Source organism: Macaca nemestrina, chromosome 8, assembly GCF_043159975.1.
Source record: "Macaca nemestrina isolate mMacNem1 chromosome 8, mMacNem.hap1, whole genome shotgun sequence".
Lineage (NCBI taxonomy): Eukaryota > Metazoa > Chordata > Mammalia > Primates > Cercopithecidae > Macaca > Macaca nemestrina.
In genome coordinates, this window is record NC_092132.1 from 13234427 (window position 1) to 13254466 (window position 20040).

The 20040-nt window shown below is 43.5% G+C and overlaps 1 protein-coding gene across 1 annotated transcript in view; it reads left to right on the forward strand.

Moving 5' to 3' along the window:
- LOC105492820 (HHLA1 neighbor of OC90) overlaps positions 1-14209 on the forward strand; it is a 44402-nt gene extending 30193 nt beyond the window's left edge. Inside the window, exons 15-17 of the mRNA XM_011760079.2 lie at positions 4487-4640; positions 9984-10066; positions 11675-14209. Of these exons, the coding sequence (XP_011758381.2) occupies positions 4487-4640; positions 9984-10066; positions 11675-11718 (281 nt within the window). The 3' untranslated portion in view covers positions 11719-14209. The remainder of the gene's footprint in view (positions 1-4486; positions 4641-9983; positions 10067-11674) is intronic.
- Positions 14210-20040: the final 5831 nt, after the last annotated feature.

Genomic DNA, 20040 nt, shown 5'->3' on the forward strand with positions numbered 1-20040 from the left:
AGTAGAATAAAGAGAGGTTTGTTTGGTAAATTTAGAATCAGACTCCTGGGATTCAAATCTTAGCTCAGCCATTTACTGGTGAGGTGGCCTCCAGTACTCAACTTCCAGGATTCAGTTCCCTCAACTGTAAAGCAAGAATAATTGCAATTTTTGTGGGCACTAAAAATGCCTGTTTCTTTTTTCCTTCCCACAGGGTTTTGTATTAAGTAAGATAATGTTTGTGGAAGTGGTTTGGAAGTAAAGAGCTCTGTAGAACTTAATTCAATCAACTTTTATCGAGTGACTGTTTATTGGGCAGCATGCTGGGCACTTTGCAAACAGAAGCTGCTCTTGGAATGAGCAGGGTTGACAGCAGTGAAGGAGGAAGGAATAAAAAAGATGACTCCAAAATGCAACTTCATTTGCTGGGTGGGATGTCCTGTTGTTCTGTGTTAAGGGATACCCTACCCTTTCCATCCCTGCACAGTTAATTCTCATGGATCTAGAGAAAGACCATTTCCTGGGTCTGTAGCTCTGCTTCCAGAACTCCTGACAGAGGCTGAGGACTTGAGTTACTGTGGTTTTTGATGCATTTTTCCAGCTTTTGGACATCTCACTCTCCTCTTTTCTGTTGAGCCAGTTTCCATAAGAAAGAAATGGATACAAAGTGAGTGCTTCAAAGCTGCTTGAGTCCTCAGGCTCCTCCCACTCCTGAATACCTTTGTACACCAGCTCCTGGACCATCCAGTCATATGTCAACAGGGCATTATTAAACTGCTGGACCCTGCCCCCTCTCCTTTTTCATGTCACCTTAGATCTGCCCCAGCCTTACTCTCAGCCTGCAATGAATAGTGAATGAACCTTTCAGACACAAAGATGTGATTGTGCTACTAAGGAAATTATATCCCTTTTCTCCCAGGAGTTCTAAAGAAACACAGTGGTGCAGATGGAGGCAGTTGTGAGACCGAGTTTTAGAAAACAGGATGACTATATATATATCTATATCTATATTGGTGTCTGTTTCCATATCTATATCTATATCTGTATCTATATCCATGTGTCTATAGCTATCTGTATAGGTATATCTATCTGTCTCTCTTGTTAGCTCTATCTACTTACCTAATAGTTATTTACCATATCTATCTATCTATTAATCTACCCACTCCTCTGTCATCTATCTAATAGATATTTATCCAAGCTATCTATCCATCCATCCTTTCATCAACCCGCCTATCCATCCATACCTATTTATCTTTCTATCTAGTTATCATTATTTCTTAACTTCTATATCAGAGATATTTGCCTATCCATCTGTCATCTATCTATCTACCTATGTAGTGAAAAATACAATTGTAAATTAAAGGGATTCTGGCATTTCTCAGTAACTTATTCTGTTCATCCAAAAAAAAAATCATGCCACAGAATATTTGGCATCCACTCATTCATCCATTTAATAAATATTTATTGAGCTCCTACTGTACTGCTAGGCACTATGCGAGGCCTATTTTTACTTTCTCTTCACAATAATTCTGCAGGAGAGGCAATATCTCATTAAGGAATTATGGTGAGTTCTACATATAAAAGGAGACTACACGTGACCCCAGATCTAATTTCAAAGCTTGTGCTTATTCCACACCTCTGTGTCACCTTTCCCAAGATATACCACATGTGAAGAAAAGAAAAAAGTTGCAATTGAGAAAAAAAGTGGCTAGATTCTTAAGAGAAGTAGAAACTATGTATATCCAGAGAGGAAGAGATTACCTTCAGGTGAGGGGATGGTTCAAGAGTTTATTGATTGGGAATGTGGCATCTGAACAAGGTGCCTTCTAAGCAAAGGCATAGCTCAAGCAAAGGCACTATACCTTAAAAGGACTGATGCTGAAGGTGCTGAAGGTGAGGGTAGTGTGGAATGAGGCTAGAGAGGTATCAAAGAGTAAGATTAACAGGGCTTTGTCACCAAGTCAGGGAGTGTAGAATTCTGAGGCAAGTAGAGTAATGTGATCAGATTTGTGTTGCAGAAAGGTTTCTCTGACTGCAGAATGGGGAGGAACGGGAGAGGTTAGGAGCAGGGAAACTTGTGAGGTGACTGTTGTGCTAATGATGGCCAGTGATGATGGTGACTGGAAAGTGGAGGTGACTGTGTGGATAGGGAGACTTGGATGATATTTAGGAGATAGAACCCAAGAGGATGGTGGAGTGAGCACAGGAGGGAACCAAAAATCATGCCCAAGTTTGAGCAACTAAGTGGATATCCCAAGTATCATTTCCTGAGTTAGAGAAGGACGGATGGGATGGGACGGGGCAAGGGGCATGGAAATCAAGCCTTGGGAATGTTAATTATGTTCAAGCAGTGAAGTGTGATGGTTATGAGCACAGGCTTCAGAGTCAGACCTTGCTGGAGTTACTCTCTGTTGCATAACTGATACAACTGCAGAATTATTCAGACCCTCTGTGTCCTCTTCTGTATACTTCTGATGTCTACTTTACAAGATTTATGAGAATTAGATAAAATAATGTATGCAAAGATCTTAGGAGAGTGTCTGATACGTAGCAACTGCTCAATAACTGATAGAGAAAAAGTCGGGGCACATTGATCAAATTGATCAATGTTCTGGAGGGTTTATGTTCTAGTTAACTCAGAATAAAGTATTTTCTTTCTACCTTTTTAAAAAGTCGTCTGCTAACATTATGAGCCCCTTCTTCACTTAAATAAATATATTACTGGCCAGATGTGGTGGCTCACACCTGTAATACCAGCACTTTGGGAGGCTGAGGTGGGAAAATTACTTGAGCCCAGGAGTTTCAGACCAGCCTGGGCAACGTAGCAAGAAATCTCTACAAGAAACAAAAAATAAAAATAAGTAATTACTGATAAATTATAATTTTGAAAAATGTTCAAACACGACAGAATAATATTAAATGAGCACATGTCAACATGTGAAAGATATTATCGAACTCATTAAATAATGAGGAATCCAGAAAGATGTGAATATTGGTTCAATGCGAAATTTGAGGGAAAAAGATTTATGTAGTCAGTCAAAGGAATTCTCAAATGAATTGATATCCCACAGCAATAAACTCTTTTTTTTTTTACTGGACAAAAATCAATTGCACCTCTACCAGACAAAATTCATTTACATTGCTATGGACAGAAATAATTAGCATTGCTCTTAGACAAGAATTATTTATATTGCTATCAGTTAACATCTACCTCTTGATAGTTGTAAAATCACCCATTCAATAGAAAGTCAATTAATGGTGCACAATTCTTTTTACCCAGACAGTCCCCAGAGAGTCTGCTAGACAATAACCAAAACTGCATTAAAAGAATAGTCAGTAATCCTTTTTGTTTATTTCCAGGTTTTAGATAATTTTTCCTGATAGTGATTAGTGAACCTTTGTTGGAAGGTTATTAGTAATGTTGTAATATAACCTTCTAGTCCCTAGAAAGTAAGCTCTGTGAGAGGAAGGCCCTTTTTCTTCTTATTCATTGTGGTAGCTCTAGTGGCTGTCACTAGTGCTTAGCTTGCAGTGGAGCTCAATACTGTTTTAATAAATAATAATAATAATAATTGCTATTATTTATTGTTTGTTTCATGCCAACAACTTTGCAATATGCAATATACTTTAAATAAATTGTCTCATTTAATCCTTCCAGTCATCCTATGCGATAGGGATGGGTCTTCCTATTTTCCAGTAAAGAAATGTAGGTGTACCTATAGATAGCTTTCTGAGCCTCAGTAGATCCCAATGAGTTGGAATTTTTATTAAAACTAATTTCTTCTCTCCTTCTTTTATCTTTGGCCTTCCTTCTCCTAAAAACTAAAAATTAAACAACACTGAAAAATCTGGTTCACGGAAACATAATTAACTATCACTTGATGGAAACAGAGAACTCACAAACTCAGAGCCTGACTCTCCAGTGACCCAGCATGCCAGTCTCATCTTTCAACCTGCCCTTCCTTCTTTCCTTCTTACACTCATATACACATGCACATGCACACACATGCTCACACACAGGCAAACACATATCCATATGTTCTCACATGCATGCACATATACACACACATGCACACACATGTACCCTGTGCACACACATGCATATACATACTTCATACCCCCATACTCAAAGTTTTCTCCAATCCCCCTCAGCAAGTCATCCCCTTACATCATGCAGAGTCATTGTATGCTCTGTCCCTGACATCAGAAATGTCCTCCACCTGATGCATTTCTGTTCAACATCTTAGATCTCTGTTTAATATTTGCTTTTCAGTGAAACTATCTCTGTTTTCCTCCAGGAACTTGATCACCACCTTCTTTCCACCTGTCTCTTAAAACTCTCACAGTAGCTTTATTGGGTAATGGTGAGGAATGCTATGTTTACCTGACTGTCTCAGAGCTACCTGAGATCAGGACAAGACTATACTCACCTGGTGCAGAGCTTAACAAAGAGAAGATGCTTGCTAAACTCTTACTGATTTGATTGGTCTGAGATTGCATCTTCTAGGGTGTCCTCAGCCGCTCTTCAAGGTGGGAGCCATGGCTGCCGCTCCTCTCACCCTGGCTATTCAGAGGCTCAATCCATGCCTGATGGAGCTGTGCCACTTCTTCCAGCAATGCCTCTGCATGGGCCAGAGGAGTCCCAGGACAGAGGACATAAGGTAACCTGGCCTAGTGGCTTCTTTTCAGGTCCAATGTTTATAGTTTTTATTTTGTGTGGCTTTTCTGCAGGCCACAAGGCAGTCAGGCAATAAGCAATCCACAGACAGGTGGCAGGGGGTACCTCAAGGAAAGGGACTCTCCAGGGAGTCCTTTACTAGACAGTCACATCCTTGAGATTCGTGATGGAATCTCATTCATAGCTGGTCCCCAGAACCAAGTGCAGTGCCTGACACAGTAAGTATAACTGAGTTTAGTTGAATTGAAGTTGAGTTGAGTTGAGTTGAATTAGAGTTGTGATGAGTTGAGATGAGTTGAGCTGTGTTGAATTGAGATGACTTGAGCTGTGATGAGTTGAGATTACTGCAGTTGTGATGAGTTGAGTTGAATTAGAGTTGTGATGAGTTGAGATGAGTTGAGCTGTGTTGAATTGAGATGACTTGAGCTGTGATGAGTTGAGATTACTGCAGTTGTGATGAGTTGAGTTGAATTAGAGTTGTGATGAGTTGAGATGAGTTGAGCTGTGTTGAACTGAGATGACTTGAGCTGTGATGAGTTGAGATTATTGCAGTTGTGATGAGTTGAGTTGAATTGAGTTGTGATGAGACGAATTGTGTTGAGATGAGTTGAGTTGAGTTGTAATGAGTTGAGATGAGCTGAGTTGTGTTGAGTTGGGATGACTTGAGTTGTATTAAGTTGAGTTGACTTGAGTTGTGATGAGTTGAGCTGTGATGAGATGAGTTGAGCTGAGTTGTAATGAGTTAAGATGAGTTGAGCTGTGTTGAGTTTAGATTAATTAAGCTATATTGAGTTGTGTTGTGTTGAGTTAAGTTGACTTGTGTCATGTCAAGTGGAATTATGCAGAGGATCTTGAGTGGTTCTTTAATCCAAATGCCCTCAGCCTGGTGAGATTTGCTAGGAGAGAATAATTAGAAGATATGTCTATCTAAATTCCAGTTCTTTCATAAATCCCTACCAATCACCCACCAGCAAAATAAGTTGGAAAAGTTAAACTAAAATGCAGACCCTGTTTTATATTAAGAAGGTCTAGGCATGGACATTTTCTGTCGTACAATGCTGACATACTGTTCTTTCTTCTGGGATTTATTCTTGGCTATAAACCCAGAACTAAATTACCTAGATGAATACTCCTGCTCCAGTGGTCTGGGTACCAATCTCTCATGTCTTTAATGTTATTTTCAAAGACTACTCTCAAGATCCATTAGCTTTTAAAATTTCTGCCTCTGAGTCTCAAGCCCAGGTGGGCAGCCATTTTCCATCACCCCTTTCCAGTTGCAATCTTTGATCCCCCAGTCAGTACGAACATTTCCTCCACTCACAGAGGGCAATAAGCAAGACCCACAGGCCCAAAGCACAGGTTTATTCTTAAAAAAACTTGCACAACAATACTTTCTGTATTGTCTAGGATAAGCCCACTTTAGGATATCTTTTACTCACTAACTTAACCAACAACGTGTATTGAGTCTCTGCTGTATATCTGTGATGCTCTGTGCTAAGCCATGGGATCTAGAGATGAATCAGAAATAGCCTCAGAAACTGAGGCTTTCATAGTTGGAAGGAAGAAATGGTCATAAACACAAATCAAAATACAGTATTACAGGTAATAGAACCAAGTCACGTAACCAGGCAAAAACCTGTTAATCATATCCCGTTGGAAAATATCACATTTGAAAACATTCATATTGCAAATAATGGCTGAATGAATAAATGAAAAAGGCATACATTTTCAGAGAGAAGTTTGAGTTTAAATTTAGAGCAATGAAGCACCTGTTTGCTTGGGCTTGTCCCTTCTTTTCTGTGTATTTTCACTGAAGAGTAAATTTTTCCATAAACTCATACACTGAATATAGGCCAAGAATACTAGAGTAGGGGAGGTGGCATTACTTAGTATGTTTGTTGAACATAGGCTCTGTGATTAAAAAACAAAAAAACACTGGTGGGAAAGTTGGCAATGTAAAAAGACAAATTTCAAAGCAGCTGCCAAGTGCTGTAGCAGGCTTGAATAACATGCTATGGGATCCCAGGAGAAATAATTAATAGGGTTTTATGGAGGAATAGGAGTTTCCCAGGCAAAAGAAATAGCACCTGCAAAGATGGAGTGACGGGCAGCCTGGAGCATCTAAGGACCACTGAGATGTTCAATGTAGCTGCAGCAAAGATAGGAGACCAAGTCTCTGGCATGTCCCTATTCAGGACTACCTTGCCTTTTAAGCACCTGGGTCACCTATTATATGGTCTCTTTGACTTTCACTCTAGAGCTCCATCTGTCCCTTCTCCAAGCTTTCTACTCTCTTCTTGTTCAGAGTAAAGAAAACAGAATTCTTGAAGTCCAGCCCTGTAAATCCTGTCCATTTTTAAACTGAGATACTCTAAACTCCCATTCTCTTCACATCATCTCCCTCCCAGGGTCATCTCTTGAAATCTTTCTTATTTAGGGTCCCCAGAACCATTCTTGGGGCACACTCCTTGGAGGATAACAAAGCCACAGTCCCTGGTGACTTACAAACTTTGCTACCTCGGGCCCCGCTCAGGTGTCCATGGCTCCTCCTCTATTCAGGCTGCTGCAGACTCCACAGTGCGCACAGCAGCTCTGGTATGCTAGGAATTTAGATAGACATACCTCCAAGGGGCTGGTGTGATAATGGGTGCTTCAGCACTAGTTTCAGCCCATCCTAACCATGGCGTTGCTGCTTACGTCTGCCCTGAAGAACAGAAGCTGAACAAAATAGGCCATCTTAACAACTGATTTTCTTCTAACCATCTAGCCTTTTCCACAAGGAAATGCCTTCTCCAGTCCATGTGAGGAATATATATTCTTGTTATGAACAGGACTTTGACTCCATCCCCTGTAAAGTAATAACCATGGGCATTTATCTATTGCTCGTTTACCACTTGTAGGTGATGCCTCTGCCAGAAAACTTGGGGATGGGACATGTTGTGTTTAAATAGTTTCTCTCCTGATCATACAGGCAAGAGTCCCATTCATCCTGAGAGCCGTGTACCCTCTCAGAGTGAATTCAGGCACAGAATGGCAGCTTTTTGGCTCATGAAGGTGTGGGTCATGTTTCTGTGGTTGCTGCAACTTAAATCCTGGTCTCACACTTGGCAGTTTCACAGAGCACCTTAGTTTGGATGATGTTGTCCATGTAGCAATATGAACTTCTGAAGCAGATCATGTCCCAAAGTTGCTTGATATCTTCTATCACAGAAGCTTTCTAAGAAGTTTTGTTGCTGTTTTTAGAAAGTATGACTCGCAGATTGTTACACTAGCTAAGAAGGAATAGTATTCGACCACAGAACCAGGGCCCCCAAAGCTAGTAGGTAGCTTAGTGTGCTATAGAGAGGGCAGGGCTTGAAGCCAGGCAGGCCTGGGTTTAAATTTAGTCTCTGCCACTTACAAGCTATGTGGTCTTGAGCTAGTCATTCAATCTCTGAACCTCAGTTTGTTCATCTGCAAAATGGGTATAGTCCTGCCTACATTCTAGGCCACATGTTGCACAACTCCAGGAGCACCATTCATATAAAAGAGTAGCAGCATTATTACTTATATTGACAGTGTTGTGAGAACAAAATGAAATGAAATGAAATAATGTATCAAATTGTTCCTGCACGGTACCTGGAATGCTGAGCTCGGTGGTTGCTGATTAAGGCACTGTTGCGCTTGCTGTCTTGTCCACTCCCACAGCCAAGTGGGAATCCCATTGCTAGCACACTTGACGTGTTGTAACTGTGCTAACCAGATATCTAGTGGCCATGTCAGCTGTTGAGTTGGCCAACCTTGACATCCTGTCTCTGAAACTTTTGAAAGGTCTCCATAAGAGTACAGGTTGTAGGCTCACAAAAAGCATCCTGGATGTGTTCATCACTCACCTCTTCACACTTGGTTCCATTTCCTGCCCTTTCTCTAGTTGGCTCTTTAATGAAAGGGGACTGACTTGTGCAAACTACCTTTCCCAGAACACGTTGCCTGTGAATTCCTGTGAATTCATCTCGTAGAAGATACTGAGAGGAGGTTGGAGGGCAGTAGAAGGGAGAAACCAGGGAATTTCTCCCCCTGCCTTTCTGCTTTGGGCAATATTTCCAGGAGTGGCTCTATCTCCTCTGTGGTTCCGGTTTCCACAAGGAGTCCTCATGACAGCCTCAGCTCTATGGTCCCAGCTGCCACCAGAGGCCATTGCCCTCTGTGCTTTGGCCACAATACTTTCTCCGTCCGTCCCTTCAGGCCTAGCAACTCCCTGTGGCTGCTAATGCGGGGTTACCACACCTTCCCCTATTGGTTCTTTCAGCCCCTTATCACTGATTCACCATATTAAAGTCCCTCTATAGAACCACTAAGTCCTGTGTTCCTGGCAGGGTCCTGACTCAAATATTGATCTTATTGCCTACCAGAATGGCAGTGTGTTCTGGCAGAAAGTGAGTTACCTGGGTTAAAATCCAACACTACCACCAGAAAGCCCTTGGGGAAGTCATTTAATCTCTGTGCCTCAGTTGCCTCAGCTTTGCACTTTCCTATAAATTGGGGGTGATAGGCCTTGGAAAATCTCTGCCACAAGCTTGACTTGAGCAATCAGTTGCACAAGTCTCTAGGGTGTGCTAGAATCACAGAATGATAGAGACGGAAGAGAAATTAGAGAATGTTTAGCCCAACCTCCTCACATATCAGGTGAGAGATTGAAAGAGAAGTGAATTCCCAGAGTCATACAATGAGCTAGTTGGCACAGCCTGCACTGAAAACTCTTCTTGCTATTAATTGGGTGAGTGATCTTTTCACCACAGCCCTTTGATGCAGCTCCTGCCGCCCCTGACCAAGAACAGAATGTTATTTTGCAAAGTGTTTACTGCACTAGTAATGATAGCAGCACTCCACTCTCTCTCTCTTCATCTCCCACTAAAATAAATAAGTAAACAAACAGACAAGTGTCACCATGTATTGAGCACCTCTTGTATGCTGGGTACTGTTCAGGAACTTTACATATGTTATCTTATCCTCATATAACCTGCGAGTATAAGTTCTATCATTGCCTTTCATTCATATATGAGAAAATTAAGTCCAGAGAATTAAGTTATCACCCTGAAGTCATGCATCCTAGTACGTAGTGGGGCTAGGGCTAAAAATAAGTCTTGCTGGCCCCAAAGTCTGACCTTCTTCCTACCCAGCCTTCTTTCCTATCTCTCCTCTGACACCCTTTAAAGATGGGCAAGGTTCCTTCTGTGAATAATTGGCCATATAGTTCATGGTTACGTGCTTACCTTTAAAACTCTGGTTGTCTTCTAATAGCCATCACAGGATAGTCATTGCTCCTTGCTCTGATTTAAATCTTTAGATACTGTCTTGAAAACTATTCCTGGTTTCTGAAGAATGCAACATATATCTGTCAGAGGGTGAAAAGGGTGTCCCACTCGCACAGTAAGTACACAGCTTGACTAGGTTGTAATTTTGCAGTGAATGCATTACACAAAAGGGTCCCGTAACTCCAAGTGATTCCCAGATGTCCTCGAAATGCTGTAGCTCATCTAGACCTCATTAATTTGGGCAAAGAGCATCTAGGATTTTTCTTATTCTTTCTCAGCTAACAGTGTGATGTTTGCAATAAGGTCAAGGGAAAAACACAGCAGGAGTCAGCCTGACCAAGCATTGTTGCTCTCTGTGTAAATTCGGGCAAATCTCTTAGCCACAGAGCTCCTACATAAGCTAAAAAGACAAATAAAAATAAAACAAAGGACAGCCCCCATACAAATTCTGAAATTATTGACCGAAGGAAAAATGCATACAAATAATTCATGCAAAAGAAGGCACTGTGAAGTACTAGAATGTATGTTTCATTATGGTACCTCTCTTCTTGTCCCTGGTAGCTTCAAGGCTTCATTTATTCCCAGATATTCCAGGTATCAGCTTTGTTTTTTTCTCTCACCTCTGCAAACAAAGTCCCAAAACCAATAGTTTGGCCATTTTATCATGCCATCTACCTGAACTACCTCAAGGGACTCTGGTCTTCTAAATATCATGGCATTACATTAAACTGTGTGGAAAATCCCTTCTTACTATAACCCAGATATAAGCCGGGTGCTCATAGGGCTCAGTCTTGGCAATGCTTTACATTTGAACAAGCAAACAAAACAGTGTATGTAACAACCCAATATTTCCATTTGTGTCCTGAAGAATACCAGCTGGGATACCTGGGATCCATGTCAACACTTCTTAGAAACCCTTCTTATTCTTTCTGCCCTCCACTATTTCTCACTTCTCACAAGCCATCATCTTAAAACTTCTCTTTTTATTTCATTTTTCAACTTATCACTCAGTAGCTCTCCTAAAATTAGGCTTTCTGGCTCTTCTCTGTGTTTCCATTTACCTCTTCTGCTTATTTTGCTTTCCTTCTGCCTCCATTATTTTTTTCTTTCTCAAACACAGGGTCCTTGTTTCTTATGCAAGTCCACCATCTCACCTTTCCTGTCTTCTCTTTCTATCATCACCGTCATCCTGCATTACATGACAAAAAAAAAAAAAAAAAGAAAAAATACAGGCATTAGGAATGGAGATGGGGGTTGGTCAGAAATCAAAGACAGAAATCCCTTTATCTGGTATAAGGAGAGGAAATAGGACATCTTGCAAACACATAATTCAATAGTTCTTTTGTCCTTGCCACATTAAAGTCTCTGTGCACACAACATATTACATTTACTGAACAACTTATTAAGGAGTTTAAATTAGCCTCGAACAAGCTGTAGAGATGCGTTAGATACAGCTGGGTTTTGGGAAAGAGCACTGGGCAGTGAATGGAGAAATAGGGGCTGCTCCGCACTAGACTTTGCTGCTAACTAGCAATGGGGTCTTGCTCGGGTCCTTTCCACCCTCTGAGGCTCACCCCTAGTGACCCCTGTCCAGTGCCCTGCCCCACACTTGCTCTCCAGAAGAGCCTAGACCGTTGTTGGTGCCGACAGGGTTTAATTTATGTCTCTACAGTGTTTATGTCTCAGTACCTTGAGTTCCTTCTTCTTCTGCTTTTTTTTTCAGCCTTAAAGCAAAAATGCCTTGAGAATATCTGCAAGTCTGTGTGAGACCTTGAAAATAACACTAGGGCATAACAATGACTTCAGGGAATACACTATCACCCTGGCTCTTCTCCCAAGTGGGCTACATTTGAAGAATTCACCCAGGCTCCCACTAGATCATCAATTAATTGAAAGTGGTTATTCTTGGAAGTAGCATTTTCCCCCTCCTGTGAATATGTGCAAAACATTGAAGGCAGAAGGTTTCTTGTTAGAGGCCTCACAATTAATACAGTAACGCCGGACTCCCTGCCTGCTTCAAAGTCATGGAAATCTAGTGTTCATGCTCAAGAAACTCCTACAATGCTTGAGGCAACCCTGACAATTTAAAAACTGGGGATGTGTGGGCACCCTAGCCTGAACCAGTTCAGTCACGGAGACTCTGACATAATACCTGAGGTGACTTAAACTTGAGACTTTTGAAAGACAACAAAAGCATAAATTAAAATTGAATTCATACTGTAGAGAGATTCACATATACTGTTTCTATACAGTTAACTAAAACATGTACAACCAATCAGATCTGCCATAGTATGGGAACTATATAATCTTCCAAGCCCCCTTAAGTGGGCAATAATGAAAACTTCATCATTAGGAGGAGGTTTAGAGAGTTCTTTTCATTGACCTCTTGTCTTGATTCCTCTTCTGTGTGACCCACTGGATTCAGAGGTCCCCATGGGCACCCTCAGGTTCAATGATTCACGAGTAGAACTCAGAGGTCGGGAAAACTGTTATATGCACGTTTAGCATTTATTACAGCAAAAGAATGCAGATGAAAAGCAGCAAAGGTGAGAGGCACCTCTAGAGAGATTCCAAGAGAGCCCAGGCACAAGCTTTCAGTGGGGTTGCACAGTCAGCATCTAATCCTCCCAGCAACAATGTTTAACAACACATATGGAGTATTGTCAGCCAGGAAAGCTCATCCGAGTTTTGGTGTCCAGGGGATATGTGGGGGTATGGAGTACGTATGGAGTGCCTTCCTGGCCTGCATGGCTAAACTTAGTTATTCAGTCTCCAGTCCTTCTAGAGGTCAAGCTGGTACTGCATGACCTAAGGCCCCGCCATAAATCACATTGTTAACATAAACTATCTGTCATGGCACAAAGCCTCAGGTACAAGAGACACTCATCAGGCATGATATTCCAAGGGTCCAAAGGGGATTCCCCAGGAGCTGGTCAAGGACCAGGCCTTCCTTTGAAAGGTGCAGGGTTTGAGCTTATCTGTGGAGTCAACTTTCTTCTGCATCCCCACATACTGAGGTGGCACCTTCATTGCATCAGGTTCCTTTTTCACTATGTTCAGGTTTGCGGTTGCTCCGGTATCCCTGTCTATGCTGAGTCTCCATGTAAAGCACGTGTGCTCTCTCTAGTGGCCCCGCACAGACTCATTATTCCTCATTACCAGGGACAACTTTTCTCCTGATGTGCTTAGTGCTCCTTCTCCACTCTCTTGCCTTAGGACTCTGTTGGGCCATCAGTTTTTTTACCCTTTTGTGATCCATGGCTGCCCTTGGGTGAGGAAAGTCACTTTCTGTTCATCTAAGTAGAAAACAGTTTCCCCCATTGGAAGACCCCTGAGTGCCCTGGCACTCCTGTGAACCACAGGGTACCTGGGGAGGTAGAACTTGGACATTGGAGAGAGGAGCAGCTAGACATTTCTCTTTCTAATCATACGCAGAAAGATTTCTTTTTATTCTCCAGAACACTTGAAAGACTCTCCAAGTTATGCAAATGTCAGGCTCACAAATATATGTCGTCATGACTTTTGCAAAGATGAAGAGGATACAGCAAATTTTCTGAGAGGCAAAGGGACTTCCACCTGAATAGAAACCAAGCAAACTCACTGAGTATGGGTTAACTTGATTGAACCCTTGCATGGATATTAATTAAGGACTTTGACAGGGAAGGGTCCTCAAGGTTCCCCAAAAAGTAACTTATCCTCAAGGAAGGTGAAGAATGGATGGATGGCTTGGGCCCAAGACTGGGGCTATTCACTTGTGGGGAAACCCATGTGGACCCAGTTACCCCATACTTTGGGAATAATAACTGAGCATGACTATAAACTTTAAGAAGCTCAAATGTGGAATACCTCTGAGGCTTATGCAGGGATCTCACCTAGCATCAAGAACAAAGGCTCGGAGGACTCCCTGGGGCCAGTTTTCTACAGTCACACCATCAGCCACAACAGCAGCAATGGCAGGAGGAAAACAGGGCCCAGGAGTGGCTGACCACTGCCTGGAGTCCAACTGGTCTCCTGGAGTTCATAGGAGGTTTGACCCCTTCTGAGCTGAATGTGTCCTGATTTAGGGGATAGCTAGGGCAATAAGAAAGCCTCAGGGGGTGCTACTGATCTGGAGCTCCTACTAATTTGTGCATATGTGGCCACCAGTGGTTAACAGATGAGGTGAAAGAGATGGGACAGTGACTGTATCTGCTCTGATGAAGGAGATTGTGCAGTTACATGCGTAACGTCATTAAACTGCATTCTTCCAGGTAGCAAAGGTGCAGGCGCATTTCTGTTTATTTCATTCATGCCCAGAAGACCAGCTAAGTTATCAAGAGAAAGAAAAAGAGGGACAGAGAGAAGGAGGGAGGGAGAGGGAGAAGATGAGGGAGAGGGAAAGGAAGGAAGGGAAGGGAAAGAGGAGAGGGAAACGGGGAGGAGGAGGGAGAGAGAGGAGAAAGATTGTGTTTGTTTCTTGGCCCCAGTGCATGGCTCTAAGTGTGTGTGTGTGTGTGTGTGTGTGTGTGTGTGTGTGTGTGTGTGTGTTTGTTTGTGTGGCTCCCTATTTCTGCACAGGTGCACTAGTGCTGTGGGTTTGTGTGAAGGAGACATTTAGGTGCTATCATAATGAAATCTAAAATTTTAAACTCTCATTTAGAACAGACTTTTTCCTCTTATGTCTGGGTTCTTGTGAAAACTTCACTCTCATCTTATTCCACCAACAGAATGGTAAAAGCCAAGGTTCCAGGGATATTGAAGGCCAGTGGTTTTCAATCAGGTGTAATTTGGCCCCCAGGGTACACTTGGCAATGTCTGGAGACACTTTTGGTTGTCACAACAAGGTAGGGAGTGCTACTGGTATCTGTTGAGTAGAGACCTGCAATATTGCAATGCTCGGGATAACTCCTACAAAAAAAAAGAATAATTTGGCCCAAATGTCAACAGTGCTAAGATTAAGATACTCTGTTGTAAGCTATGGGGAAAAAATGATCCTCCTCAGAACCCCATGAAATGTCTCAAACAAGATACCTATGCTGATTGTTATGCCTTTGCATTGCCCAGGCATCATAACAATCTCAGTTATGCTCTTGAGCATAATAACAATCTCAGTCATGCTCTTGAGCATAATAACAATCTCAGTCATGCTCTTGAGATGCTGAAAAGATGGATTTTGCTACACTGAGCCATAGATGCCCATAGGCTTACTCATTTTGGAGATGGTGGGTCTTTGGTGCTAATGAGAAAAGATTACAGATAATGCATCTTCATTCCTCAAATCACATGAGATGCTGAACAACAGTTAATGATCTACAAACACAAGCCTCAATGCACGAGAGTAATTACTTATTTGAAGAAGCCCTTCAGTGGGTTCTTCCATAGAGATTCAAATGCACCCTGATTTAATCATTTGAAGAGTCCTGCTTCTTCAGGAGGTGGCCACAGAGAGAGCAACTCAGAGGGTTCACAGCCAGGCTAACCTGCATCCCAGAATGCTCCCATCACACATGACCCTCTACAATGCCTCAACCTCAATGACACCGTTTTTTCTCATCTGTAAAGTGGAGCTAATTCATCATTGCACCTGGGATTATGAAAGCAGCAATGGAAGAGCAGCTGCAGGGATGATGAGGGCAAAATCCTAAAAAACATTTGTGGTACATTACACACACTCAATAAATGCCAGTTTTCCTTGTTAAAATCAGGAAAGGAAACACTTGGCAAGGGGATATGAAGAAGCAACAGAAAGAACTACGACTTAATGAGCCCCCATACCACACACTGTACATGGCTTTCTTCATCCTCACAATCCTAGTAGGATTAAGCCCATTTAACAGATGTGGAAGCTACAGCTGAGCAGTGACAAGCTCAAGGTCACACTGCTACTCAGTAGCAGGGCTGGCAGAAGAACCTAGGGTGTCTGATTATAAAGCCCCACCTCACCCTACCCCACAGCTTGGGCAGAAAAGCCCTAAAGGAAAGAAGCATCAAATTCCCAGGTCTGAGGCCAATAACACATAAGAAGAATCATGCTAGAGATCCTCTTGCTAAAGAATGAACTAGACCAGACAAAGCCAGCCCTTTATCTTGCAGGAGAGCCCACGTGACTTTCATCAGTCTTTCATCCCCTGAGAGTTCCCATGATGACCCTGAGACATAATCCATGGGCCTCCTAGCCTTTGAGGGGAGGTGGGGTAGAACAGGGAACCCATTGTTCTCTAATTAGAGCCTGGGTCTCCTCTGAGGCTCAAGATGGGGCCTCTTAATATGGAGCCTTCACCTGTTCCAAGCTATAGTATTATGATGCCTCCTCCCTTCAGAGGCAGCCCACCTGCCAACATTCATGAAAGGCTTCCTTCTTGATGTGAGGAGTGGGGAGAGGCATCACATGGCTAAGGGTCTTTTCTTGGGGTATAAAGGACTCGGTCTGCACCTGTTCAAACCCTAGCATCATTCATCCAGCTGCACTCCAGTGGAACCTTCACGGTAGGCACCTATTATTCCTGATGGCTGGGGAGACAGAGAGCAGGGGAGGGAGGGAGGAAGATAGCAAGCAAAGGAGGGAAATGAATGGGAGCCAAGAGAAGGAGGGAGGGAGAAAGGGAAGGAGGGGGAGAAGGAGGGATAGAGGAAAAGAGGGAGGGAGGGAGGGAAATGAGTAGGAGACGGAAGGAGGCAGAAAGGGTAGGAGGAAGTAAGGGAGGGAAAAAAAGAGGGAGAAATTGATGAAGGAAGAAAAGAGGGGAGGGAGAGAGGGTAGAAGGGAGGGAGGGGCAGAGGGAAAGAGGGAGGAAGGGAGAGAAGAATGGAGGGGAAATAAGGAGATAAATGATTGGAGGATAAGGTTGCGGGGGGGGGATGCTCTTAGGGCTGTCTGAGACCTGGATGTTGCTCCAGGATATAGCTAGAAACCCAAATCGCTCTGAGCTTGTCTGTGAAAAGACGCAATGCCAGACAGATAGCACCTGGTGAATTTCCCTGGGGGAAAAAATCCACCACTTCACATTAGTGAGGACACTACAAGCCTGTGTGGTGCAATGACCCTGCCTAGGGCACCCGGTGTGGAAACACAATCAGCATTAATTATGGGCAGTCCTCACGGAGCACGGAGCACGTGCCAGAGATGGTATTCTACCTTTATAAGACTTATCACATTTAACCCTCACGATTCTCTGATGAAAAAACACCATTACATGCATTTCACTGCCCAGGAAAATGAGTGCCCTGGCTCAGGGCACTCGACAAGCAAAAGGCAGAGCCTGAACTCCCTGACCCCAGCCCAGGTCTGTCCGAACAGCAAGGCCTTGGGATCAGACACTGGCTATGCTGCCATGAGACCGGCCATTGGGAGACAGCTGGGAAGCTGGGACTCCAAACCTGGCATACAGACCAAAGCAAGGCTTCGGGAGCCTTCTCAGGCCCACAAGGACAATACTGACCCACGAGACAATGACAGTCCCAGAGGCTTCCTTGGGCAAATTAGGAGAAGGAGGTCTTTCCTCCAGGTAGACACAGCCCCGCAGCCAAGAGTGTCTGACGTGGCCAACAGGAGGATACTGGATTTCTGAAGCAGCCCTGCCCCATCCCCCCCAGATACCCTAATGTGCATGTACCCTGGATTCGGGTCATCCTCACTGTTGCCCAGGGCTGACCATGTGCTTCTAACTGGCACCTTCTGGCTGGCGCTGACTTCCCTTCTTGGCACTCAGCGGGGGAGCTGTCACCTGCTGTGTTTCACCACAACCCAGCAAGAAGCTGGCCAACCTAAGGGTCCTCCCAAGCAAGTGCTACTGATAATTGTGACAGTTATGCAGTGAATCACCACTGGGCTGCTTAGTTTGTCTCAAGGACTGCCTGGCAGTTTAGGGTGTTGGAGCCAGGACAAGTCAGACTGGCCCACCTGGGTCTGGTCATTGCCAGAGCGCCCCCTTCTGGGCAAGGGCCACCCTGCAAGTGATTCCCCGTCTCTGAGCCCCGGTTCCTGGTCTGGAAAGTGAGGTGCCTTGATAGCCAAAGTCTTAGAGGATTGTCACCTAACATCAAGTGGGGCATGCTCAGTGGAACACTTGACACAAAGAATGACCCAATCCATGACATTTTGTGTTTAAAGGAGTAAGGTCATCAAGTTTATTACTTACTTTTTAAAAAGTTGTGGTAAAACACACATAACATAATATTGACCATGTTAGCCAGTTGAGGAGCATTAAGTCCATTCACACTGATGTGCAATCATGCCACTGTCCACCTCCAGAACTTTTTCATCTTCCCCTTCTGAAACTCTGCCCATTGAACCCCCCAATCACACCTCCTTATAACTTATTGCAAAAATAAATTAGAGCAGAGTCAAAATTATGTCTCTAATAAAGTCATTTTGGCTCATTTGCATTCCATCAACATATTCAAGGAGGTAATGGAACTTGACCCTCAGGCCGTCTTACCTGAGCTGGAGAATGACCCAGGGGAATGCACCCCTGAAACATGAGTCACAAAAGAAAAGCAGAGATCCACTGTGTGAAACTGATCACTCTTCTTCATTCACCAGACAGGGCCTTCCACTCTTACAAGGGATTAGGGAACAGCACAAAGGCCTTCATTGTAGCAGCTACTACTTGTTGAGCTTTTAACCCCGAGCCAGATGCCATCATTGTAATTCTTCATGCTTTTGAGCAACTTCTCTATGTCAGGTACTGTTGTAAGTGCCTCACAAAGATTAATTCATTTCAGTCTTCACAACAACCTCACAGATAGGTACTGTTATTATGATGACACTGGACTGGGAGTCAGGAGACCTGGGAAGTAGGACATTCTTGCCATGATTTGCCAGCCTCTGAGCCTCAATGGTCTCACCTGTAAAATAAGAGCTTGGACTAGAAGATCGCAGTGCCACTCCAAGTTCAGACATGCTGGCAACCTGTCACAGTGTGATGGTCACAGTAAAATGCCTGACATACTGAGTGGCAGAAAGTGACTACATTGTCCAAGTTCATGTTGGCCCCATTCACGTGGGTATCATTTCAGTGAGGTCTCTGGGCTCCTCTGAAGTGCCTTCTACTAACCACAGAGTTTCCAGGGCATATCACTTTCCATTTGGAGGCCTCTTTTGTCTCCCCCTTAATTTTCAGTCTTGTTTCATGGCCTGAGAAGGAATCATTCAGAACTGAATTTCCACCAAACAGAGAGAGAGAGAGAGATGGTCTAACCTTGAAAATTAACCGACTTTGGGAATTTGTGTGGCTAAAAAAGGCTCTAAGCAGAGCGTTGTACCAATAAGGCAGTAACCAGATTACTAGAGAATTCTTGACCTGAGTGAGACTCTCAAAGAACTTACCCTCTACCCTTTTCAAAAAAATTCATTCAACAAACATTTATTTTGCAGCCACCAGAGCTTCTGCTAGACCCTGGGATAGGTCCATAGAGTAGTGATTATACAACTTACACTGTCTTCTCCTCTGGGACAGTTTCCCTAATACAAGCCTCGCTCACAGGCAGCGTGACCCGCCACAGCCCTGGGTACATATGCAGGACCACCAGAGTATGGGGCAGGCTTGGCCTCTGGGAGAACAAATTTTAGAAAGTACTCCTTCCTTCGGATTAATGCAACACTGCAGAGGACAAGCTTCAGAGTCAAGCACTGGCTTTTTCAGCACCTAGCTGACCCCCCGACCAAGTGCTTTTGTGCAGTGCACAACATGTACAACCCTATCCAGCAGCCCCGTGTGTGCCACCAGGGTGGTATGGATCAAGATGTGTTATCATTCACACGCTGTCCCAAAAACATGTTCTAAAAGCAGAAATATGCACAAGTCAACCGACCGTATTTACATTATGTATGGAGTTATATTCTAAGGGGGCAAAAACTATTTTAAAATCCCTGTGGTCTTTTCCCTGCCCCCCCCCCCAAACACCACCTCACCCCCGTTAAATATATAATGGACTGGCTAGAGTCCGTTGAGGGCCTTTTGAAGTTAAATATTTGCTGATCTCAGCAGACGGCAGCTACAGTTGAAAAGCAGTAGGGTTGCTGGACTCTGCCCACTTCGCCCCGTTGTCCCCAAAGCATCCTCTGAGGCGTATCTATTCTCAGGACCGCAACAAAGTATTCAAAACTCT